Below are 10,993 nucleotides of genomic sequence, written 5' to 3' on the forward strand. Positions count from 1 at the left end.
TTGTTCTTCATGAAGTCCGATTCGATCTCCGTCAGTCGCCGTTTATCATACTGCCGTTTTTCATTGCGAATGATTTTGCTAGATTGCTTTTGTGTTTTCAGGAAGTTCATCCAATTCTCTTGGGATTTATGGCTACTAAATTTTTTCCATGCACTGAGTCGTTGGTCAATGGCTTGGTAACATGTGTGGTTCCACCAACGGTGTTTCCTTGTGCGTGGTGCTTGTGCTCGTTTCATGGCCTCTCGGATTCTTCCTGAAAGTTGTGTCCAGTCTGTCGTTTTCTCCATTTTAATTTTGTCTAATATTTGTATCTGGTTTAAAGTAAGGTATACTGGATCTGGTCTAACAATTCTGTTCTTCTGGAGCTTTTTCTTGGGCAAAAGACGAATCCTGATCTGTAGTAGGTGGTGGTCTGAGTCGAAGTAGCCTTTACGTGTGTCTATGTTCAAAATTTCTTTTTGTGATTCTTTCTGGACTATTACGTGGTTGATTTGTAGTTCTTGCTTTCCGCTGGGGAATTTCCATGTGGTAAGTTTCCGTGTTGGTTTCTTGAGTTTTGTTGATATAATGGCGAGTTCGTGGCTTTTGCAAAAGTCTATCAGATGTTTTCCGTTTTTGTTTGTGTCCTTGTGTGGAGTATGTTTTCCTGTGGTATGTCTGTATATCTTTTCTTTTCCGAGTCTAGCATTGAAGTCTCCCAGTATTATTTGACTCTATGTGCAGGAATTTTTCAGATAGTTTCTTCCATTGTCGTCCAGAAGTCATCAGTTTCGCCCGGGTTTTTCCTGTTGTAGTCATTAGTCGGTGCATGTGCGTTGATTATTGTGTAGGATTTGTTGGCTGATTTCACTGTGGTGATGCTGATTCTTTCGTTTGGTGACGAAAGCCGATTATGCTGTCCGTGATGGACCTGTGTATTGCAAATCCTGTGCCAAAAAGCCTTAGGTTTTTCAGTTGTATATTCTGAAATTCTCCATGTTGAAATGGTCTTCGCCTGTGAATCGCGTTTCTTGCAGTGCACATATTTTGATTTGAAATTTTTCGAGAGTGTCTGTCAGTTGTTTCATCTTTCCTGCCTTCATCAGTGTGTTCACGTTGAATGTGCCGATGTAGTGCTTGCGTTTGGTCTTGAGGGAGTTTGTGAAGCTCCGATTCTTCTCATGATGTCCGTGAGCCTCCGGAATCCGATGCTCACGACGATCCCAGTCTATTGACTGGGGGTAATGAGATTTTTCTCGTTGTACCATCATGATGTTTAGTAGTTGGATATATGGCATGCTGCCTGATCTGGAAAGTCAGGTTATACTCGGCAGCATGCCATACATCGATTGCTTCAGCATGTTGCCAAAATAAATACTATAAAGAATTGGAGACAAACTGCCTCTAGATTTTACTCCCAAACTTGTCCTGTTCTTAGATCTTCCGTTTTCTGCAAAGCCAATTTCTGATAATTGGTAGATGTTGCATGTTTCCTGATACAATGTAGTACTAGGTGCATTCAAGTTCCAAGGCCTCCGATTTTTTTTCTCCGGACTGGAAAGAGATAGAAACATGCGCATTGTTTTAAAATGAGGCCGCGTTCATTGTCAATACGTCCCAGAGATGGCAGCACCGTACGGCAGATGGAATTTTACCGCCAGCGACGAGAATGAGAACTGTTTTAAATACTTAAAATGGCGACGTTTTCCTTACTTGAACAGCGTGCAATCATTCGTTTTCTGAATTTGCGTGGTGTGAAACCAATTGAAATTCATCGACAGTTGAAGGAGACATGTGGTTATGGAGCTATGGATGTGTCGAAAGTGCATTCGTGAGTGCGAAAGTTTAATGAAGGCAGAACATCATGTGACAACAAACCGAAACAACGTCGGGCTCGCAGAAGCCGGTCTGACGACATGATCGAAAAAGTGAAGAGAATTGTTTTGGGGGATCGCCGAATAACTGTTGAACAGATCGCCTCCAGAGTTGGCATTTCTGTGGGTTCTGTGAACACAATCCTGCATGACGACCTGAAAATGCGAAAAGTGTCATCCAGGTGGGTGCCACGAATGCTGACGGACGACCGCATGGCTGCCCGTGTGGCATGTTGCCAAGCAATGTTGACGCGCAACGACAGCATGAATGGGACTTTCTTTTCGTCGGTTGTGACAATGGATGAGACGTGGATGCCATTTTTCAATCCAGAAAAAAAGCGCCAGTCAGCTCAATGAAAGCACACAGATTCACCGCCACCAAAAAAATTTCGGGTAACCGCCAGTGCTGAAAAAATGATGGTGTCCATGTTCTGGGACAGCGAGGATGTAATCCTTACCCATTGCGTTCCATTGGGCTCTACGGTAACAGGTGCATCCTACGAAAATGTTTTGAAGTACAAATTCCTTCCTGCACTGCAACAAAAACGTCCGGGAAGGGCTGCGCGTGTGCTGTTTCACCAAGACAACGCACCCGCACATCGAGCTAACGTTACGCAACAGTTTCTTCGTGATAACAACTTTGAAGTGATTTCTCATGCTCCCTACTCACCTGACCTGGCTCCTAGTGACTTTTGGCTTTTTCCAACAATGAAAGACAATCTCCGTGGCCGCACATTCACCAGCCGTGGTACTATTGCCTCAGCGATTTTCCAGTGGTCAAAACAGACTCCTAAAGAAGCCTTCGCCGCTGCCATGGAATCATGGCGTCAGCGTTGTGAAAACTGTGTACGTCTGCAGGGCGATTAGGTCCATAAGTAACGCCAGTTTCATCGATTTCGGGTGAGTAGTTAATTAGAAAAAAATCGGAGGCCTTAGAACTTGAATGCACCTCGTACATTAACACAAGTGATTTATTCAAGGGAAAGAGCTTCAAAGATTGAGCTAGTCAATGACGCGTTGGTCCACCTCTGGCCCTTATCCAGGCAGTTATTCGCTTTTGGCAGTTGGCAGCCCTCCTGAGGTGCATTGTGCCAAATTGTATTCAATTTGGGTGTTAGATCGTCAAAACCCTGAAGTGGTTGGAGGCTCCTGGCTCCAAAAGTTCTCAATTTGGGAGAGCTCGGATGACCTTGCTGGCCAATGTAGGGTTTGGCAAGCGCGAACACAAGCAGTAGAAACTTTCGCCATGTGCGGCCGGGCAATACCGTGCTGAAATGTAAGCCCAGGATGGCCTGTCATGAAGGACAACAAAACGGGACGTAGAATATCTTCGACGTACTGCCGTACTGCAGGGGAGCCGCGGATCACAAAGGGGTCCTGGTATGAAATGAAATGGCACCCCACGCCATCACCCCTGCCAGTTGGGCAGCATGACGGGTGACGGTCGAGTTGGTACCCCACCGCTGTCTGAGGCGTCTCCAGACAAGTCTTCGGTTGTCATAGGGGCTCAGTTCGAAGCCAAACTCATCACTGAAGGCAACTCTACTCCAGTCAGTGAGGTTCCAGGCCGAATGTACCCGGCATCACTGCAGGCGGGGATGCTGGTGTGCCGAAGGCCAGCGGTAGCTGGCGCAAGGGATGCCGTGACCTCAGCCCCTTTTTCTGTGAGCCGCCTGTTAGTGGTCCTTGTGGCGATAATCGCGTCGGAAATCCTTTCACGGGAATCACTTGAGTAGTAATAATAGCTTCGCCAATGCACTGCACTTCTACAACTCGTGTAAGCAATACTACCACCACGTTCATATGCGCGCATCGCTGTCCCATGACTTCTCCTGTCACCTCAATGTTAACCACTGTACCTCGCTCGAGATCCTAAGTGTTTTCATGTCGCATCTTCTTCTGTTCAGCTGAAATCTTCTCGAAGACGACGATGAAGTTCGGCCTGGCGTCGCTGCTCGCCCACTTCGAGCTGAGCCGGTGTTCTCGGACCCCGGAGCGCCCGGCGAGAGCTCACCCGCTGGCGCGCCTGCTGGTTCCAGCCGAACCGCTGCGCGTCCGAGTGTCGCGCCGCTCCTGGTTCGCCTACGACGAGTGAGTGCTGACCCGCCTGCTGACGTGTCTCCAGCATCTCCGTGCCCCACTCCTCTCCGGCACACGCACGCAGCACACCTGGAACTGACCCGTGGGATCCCAGGTGCTGACTCACCTACTAACACCTGCAGTACCTGTGAGCACCCCGTTTCACGGCGCGCGGAGCACTCCTGTCGCTGACCTGTGAGGCCACAACTGCTGACTTGGCTGCTGACGTATGCATTACCAGTGTGCGCCATGTCTTTTGTTGCACCTGGCAGTCTTGAAACTATGGCGTGTCCATGTGGGCATGACATATACATTACCAGTGTGTGCCACGTCTTTTGTTGCACCTGGCACTCCCGAAACTGTGGCGTGTGCGCGTGGGCATACTATTTCTCCAATGGGGGTTGTCAAACACTTTTGAGCCGTCAATTTTCAACCTTATTTTGTTTGGCAACCAGTTTCAGCGTTTTACTTCGCTATCTTCAGGCCCATAATCGACGTGCAGGAAGAATCTACCTCGGTTGTGATCAAAGGAGAGGCCAACAATACTGGTATTAGCAGATATCTACTTGCTACAGTGAACACTTCAAGCATCACATGCTGACATCGCTTGTTCACTGTAGCAAGTAGATATCTGCTAATACCAGTATTGTTGGCCTCTCCTTTGATCGCAACCGAGGTAGATTCTTCCTGCACGTCGATTATGGGCCTGAAGATAGCGAAGTAAAACGCTGAAACTTGTTTCCAAATACAATAAGGTGGAAAAGGTGTTTAATTTGACATCCGCTATCGAACAGTCGAGTCCCACAACCATCTCTAAAAAGACAGACATACAGAGACATTTCTCCACTGTGTCGTTTACTCGACCTCACTGTCTACTTAGTTAACAACAAAAGATTTCCAATGGTATTATTAACGGTGATGCTATACAAGGTATGTGAGAAAAGTAATGAAACTGATATTTTGTCTACAGAAATTTTTATTTTTTTCTACCAACAATATTTTCCCCTTGGCAGCTATACACCGGCGGAGTCGTTCCCAGTGTAGCTAGGAGCGCTGAAAAGCTTCAGCTGATAGGACCTTTAACATGTCGGTCAGATTAGTCTGAATGTTCTCCAGAGTACCAAAATGACGTACTTTTAAGACTTTTTCAATTTCGGGGAAAGAAAACGTCACAAGGCCTCAGCCGCGCGGAATTAACCGAGCGGTCTAGGGCGCTGCAGTCATGCACTGTGCAGCTGGTCCCAGCGGAGGTTCGAGTCCTCCCTCGGGCATTGGTGTGTGTGTTGGTCCTTAGGATAATTTAGGTTAAGTAGTGTGTAAACGTAGGGGCTGATGACCTTAGCAGTTGAGTTCCATAAGATTTCACTCACATTTGAACATTTTTGAACAAGGGGGGCAACGGAACAACAGGAATGCCTTTTGAGGTCAAAAACTCTGTCATGGAATTGCCCGTGTGACATGGGGCACCAACCACTTGCCTGCAACGTCGAGGCTCGCTCGATTAACCCTTTTCCTGAGCCCTTCAAGGACCTCTTTTGTAAAACACTTGGTTGACAGTTTGTCCTGGAGGGAGAAATTTCTTATGCACGGCAATCCCACTGCTAAAAAGGCAAATCGACGTTGTTTTGATATTTTATTTGCTGATTCTATCATTTTTCCGTCTAGGAGATATCTCAGTGTGCCACTCCTCCCTTTGCCACTTCACCTCAGAATCGTCACGTGTGATCACACCACTGAACCATTCGTGGTCACTGGAAGTACTCTCAAGATCAATACACATGTTTCTCCGACTGTCGTTCTGCTCAGTTGTGACGTTTTTCGGCAGAGTTTTGGCACAAAGCATTCGCACGAGAAAAACTTCGGTCAAAATTTGATGTACGGTGAAAGTGTTTAGCAGATCACCCATCGTCCTTGTTGTTAAACGTAAATCTGATCTTACAAGGGCAGGCGCACGTTCGACGTTTTCGTCAGTTTTTGAAGTCGAAGGTCTCCTTGAGCAAGGTTCATCTGCAACGTATTCTCGGCCTTCCAAAAATGATTTCTGCCTACGAAAAACTTGCGCTCTTGATCAGGAATGTTCCCTATAAGGCTGTTTCAACTTTTCGAAGGTCACACTGGTGAATCAACATGTATAACACAAATATGGCATAATGTTTCCCTAAATTTCACTGTTTTAATTCCGTAACCCACAACAAAAACGTAGTTTCACTGACGGCACTTTAAAAAATTATGTGATGGTTGTACTGAGCTGAAACACGGGCTGAGCATCTGGAATGGGATGAACACACCGGTCTATTGAAGGAGAACAACACAGCGTTGCCAGATCGCTACCAGTGTTGTCTGTCTCATTACTTTTCTCACACACCTCGTATGTTGACCAGGTCGGTCTTTCAGTGCTCTTAGCAGTTACCTAGTCTTCACTCCAGTTACCAATACTATCCTGCTAAGGCCCTGACTTCATGATAATGTTGCAAACTGTTGCACTAATACCGACTGGGTCTATATCACCGTAGTCTGTTCCGAAGAAATATATTATGCCAGTAGTCTCTTGTTTAACAGGATTAGCTGGCATTAGTAGTGTAACTGGAATAAATAAATCTGCTCATTATCTTAAGCAATAACGTTGCTGTTCAAAATATAGTTGTTGTCGTCCGTTGTTAAGAACATGCATCTAGTCAGACATGAGGGCAATTACGTAACTCGTATCTCTGAGCTAGCGTTACGTCACTGTCAAAAATTGCGGCACCTGTTCACTTTACGTGCAGTTATAGTCTTTCAAAGCTGATCGCGAATTTTAATACTCCCTCCGAAACTGAATGTCACTCCAGTCTTGAAGACAATCCACTTTCCTTTTTCTGAGCTTCACACAGTTAATGATTCCGCTTCTGTTGAATAACATGAGCTGGATAAGATGTAACACGATGAGTGTCTAACACAAACGCTCTTGCAACAAATAACTTCTCACCACATGTCTTAAATTTCGTAACAACATCTTATCTTCAGTTTTTGTTCGTTCTTCATAATACATTTGTATCGTCAGTGTAATAAAAGGAATTCTGGATGCTCCTGTATATGAATGGGACTTAATGATGTGAACATAACCAGTCAACAACTGATACGTGAATTAATATCACACAAAGATGTTGATCTTTTTTTATTTTTCAAATGCATTACAATATGTTTGTTTTTAATAATAATGAAAGGCATCTATCGCAACGACGATATCTTTCAGCTTGGCATGCCCGTCGACTTCTTGCGTATGATGACCAGATTTCAACGACGCCGCACATTGTTGCAGCAAGTCCAGCGCAATTGTTCCAGCGACCTCGAACCAAAGTAACAGAAAGAAACAGCAACTCACACTGCACACTGTTTCTAACACCAAACCATACATATCACAGATATACACATTTTTGACATTATGAACCAATAAAGCATAACTACGTTACCTTCAATACGAATATTTCATACTTTGTATATCCAGAGTTCTTACCACAAACCATGCATCGAACCGCGTTTCTGAAGGAAGGTGGAGCTGCCCAAGGTTGTGCTATGTTTTCTCATGGATGTCAGCAAAAACTGTCATACGGAGCCACATGTGCTGATATTTGCGCAGGCAGCTGCAGTACGTTTTTGACTATGTGGCTCACGCTGATCTCAGCCAATCCGTTTCTGACCTGTGATGACATACTGTTGGGACGTGTCTGTAGTTGCCAATGTGACGTTCTGTCTATCTTGAGCTGATATAACGTGACTTGTAACTGTTCGTTTACACACACTCCTGATCAAAGATAATTATAGAATATTAAATTCTGGTCCATGTGAGAACACCTGCATTAGGGGCCAAACATTAAATCTCCAGAATCATGCGCAACTGCTTATTAGATTGATGCCCTCAGTAATCACTGATATGATCCCAATATAATTAAAATTCTTCTCTGATGCGAAATCTCAAGTTCCAAATCTCTCAGAGACACAAGCGTTTCGAAAGAGTAAATACACTGAACAACGAAAGAAACTGGTACACCTGCCTAATATCATGTAGCGCCCCTCGAGCACGCAGAAGTGCCACAACACGACGTGGCATGGACTCGACTGATGTCTGACGTAGTGCTGGAGTGAACTGACACCATGAATCCTGCACGGATGCCGATAAATCCGTAGAGTAAGAGGGAGTGGAGATCTTTTCTGAACAGCACGTTGCAAGGCATCCCAGACATGCTCCATAATGTTCATGTCTTGGGAGCTTGGTAGCCAGCGGAAGTGTTTAAACTCAGAAGAGTGTTCCTGGAGCCTCTCTGTAGCAATTCTGGGGTGTCGCATTGTCCCGCTGTAATTGCCCAAGTCCATCGGAATGCCAAATGAAAATGAATGGATGCAGGTTATCAAACAGGATGCTTACGTAGGTCTCACCTGTCAGAGTCGTATCTAGACGTATCAGGGGTCCTATATCACTCCAACGGGACGGGCCCCACACCATTGCAGAGCCTCCAGAAGCTTCAACAGTCCCCTGTTGACATGCAGGGTCCGTGGGTTCTTTAGGTTGTTTCCTTGTCCGTACACGTCCATCCGCCCGGCACAATTTGAAACGGGACTCGTCCGTCGAGGAAACATGTTTCCAGTCATCATCAGTCCAATGTCGGTGTTGACGGTCCCAGGCGAGGCGTAAAGCTTTGTGTCGTGCAGTCATCATGAGTACACGAGTGCGCCATCGGCTATGTAAGGCCATATCGATGATGTTTCGTTGATTTGTTCGCACGCTGACACTTGCAGATGTCCCAGAATTGAAATCTGCAACAATTTGAGGAGTTGCTCTTCTGAAACGTTGAATGATTCTCATCAGTCGTCGTTGGTCGCGTCCGTGCAGCATCTTTTTCCGGCCGCAGCAATTTCGGAGATTCGATCTGTTACCGGATTCCTGATATTCACGGTACACTTGTTAAATGGTCGTATGGGAAATCTACCACTTATTCACTACCTCGGTGATGCGATATCCTATAGCTCGTGCGCCGACTATAATACCACATGCAGAATCAGTTAAATCTTGATGATCCGGCATTGTAGCAGCAGTAAACAATCTAACAAATGCGACAGACACTTGTTGTCTTACATAGGTGTTGCTGACCGCAGCGCCGTATTTTGCATGTTTAGATATCTCTATATATTAATAACGCATGCCTATACCAGTTTCTTTGGAGTTTCGGTGTATTATGCACCGTTCGTAATTAGCTTTCCCACAATGTGTAGTGTTTTTTAAACGTATTTATATTTTGATTAAATTATTATTCTCTTGTGAGGATTCAGGAATCTGTCGTGAGGTTTGCACCACTTCTTTGCGGGAAGAGCAAAGACTTTTTAGAACGTTAAGTACTGTATGTGATGGTTTATATGTCACCTGAAATCGTTTGCACAAGCCGTAGCGTTCTCAAGATTAAGAACAGAGTTCGCATTGCCACTTAATTTATTTGTGCCGTGATCACGTTCGATCACGACCGGATATGAGACTCGAACAGAGAAACCTAAGGGACCAGACAGAACTGGAAATTTGTTTCGTATACTACAACACACATTAAAAGAAATTGGATTTAAAACACAAACAAGGTAAATAGCAGTGCGCCTTCTGCCTTAACTACGACGTTTCCCGACATGCAGTCGGTCGCTGGTAGCTGTATGAAAACTACAAAAACAACGTTATTTAGGTTGCCATTAATAGGAGATGGGTAGCAGAGAAATACTTTGAGTAATAAGCAGGCACTACAGCATTTGAGAGCACAATAACCAATTTAATTACCTCAGTCAGTATTGCTAGCAATAGGCTCCGTAATATTTCAATTTTATATCTTGCTGGCTGCTTCTTTAAATAACGTCCTTTAACATTTTCGACATTTCATCTTAGCTGCACACACAAATTCTTACATACCACTGAACAATAGTAATATTTTATAATTACTAATTAGTGTTTGCGGACCACGCAATATACACGTCCGTCGTCTTTAAAAAAAATATATCAGGTCTGTGGTAACAGACGAGGATTACAACTCTTCAGCTGTAAAAAAATAAGAATCACAAAATATCACTATCGATACAATTTATGAACAATTCGTATTCTGCGCTGTGGCGCGTATGATCTTCTCTGAAATATCAGGTGGTCGCTGCTCAGCGACGATCTAAGAAATTTTTACACAAATTGTATGGCTTTTATGAGTCTGCATCGTTAGATTGTCGAATGTAAGTCTATTTAAGCTATCGAAACAGATACTAATATTACAAATGACATAAAACTGTTCAATATATTAAAGTTAAATTCACTATTGACACTTCACTACTATCACACAAAAGAACTCTAGCTATGAATCACGTGGAGGGTAGGATGTTGTAGCATATTGCATATTATTATTCCAAAAAATATTACTTAGAGTGCACCATATACCTTTGTGTCTGTCATTAAAGGTTTAAAATATTTCAAAATTCAATGCAATTAAATTAAGTAAGTTTCTTGGCAACGGAAAACTATTACACTACTGGCCATTAAAACTGCTACACCACGAAGATGACGTGATACAGACGCGAAATTTAACCGACAGGAAGAAGATGCTGTGATATGCAAATGATTAGCTTTTCAGAGCATTCACACAAGGTTTGCGCCGGTGGCGACACCTGCAACGTGCTGACATGAGCAAAGTTTCCAACCGATTTCTCATACACAAACAGCAGTTGACCGGCGTTGCCTGGTGAAACGTTGTTGTGATGCCTCGTGTAAGGAGAAGAAATGCGTACCATCACGTTTCCGACTTTGATAAAGGTCGGATTGTAGCCTAGTGCGATGGCGGTTTATCGTGTCGCGACATTGCTGCTCGCGTTGGTCGAGATCCAATGAGTGTTAGCAGTCAGGAGGGTAATACGGAACGCCGCGCTGGATCCCAACGGCCTCGTATCACTAGCAGTCGAGATGGCAGGCATCTTATCCTTACGGCTGTAATGGATCGTGAAGCCACGTCTCGATCCCTGAGTCAACAGATGGGGACGTTTGCAAGACAACAACCATCTACAGGAACAGTTCG

The 10,993-nt window shown here is 44.6% G+C and overlaps 1 protein-coding gene across 1 annotated transcript in view; it reads left to right on the forward strand.

The window, feature by feature from the left end:
* The window catches only part of LOC126412589 (uncharacterized), a 236,615-nt gene extending 232,462 nt beyond the window's left edge, over window positions 1-4,153 (forward strand). Inside the window, exon 14 of the mRNA XM_050082250.1 lies at window positions 3,761-4,153. Within this exon, the coding sequence (XP_049938207.1) occupies window positions 3,761-3,948 (188 nt within the window). The 3' untranslated portion in view covers window positions 3,949-4,153. The remainder of the gene's footprint in view (window positions 1-3,760) is intronic.
* The last annotated feature ends 6,840 nt before the right edge of the window (window positions 4,154-10,993 follow it).

This window comes from Schistocerca serialis, chromosome 7, assembly GCF_023864345.2.
Source record: "Schistocerca serialis cubense isolate TAMUIC-IGC-003099 chromosome 7, iqSchSeri2.2, whole genome shotgun sequence".
NCBI classification, from domain to species: Eukaryota; Metazoa; Arthropoda; class Insecta; order Orthoptera; family Acrididae; genus Schistocerca; species Schistocerca serialis.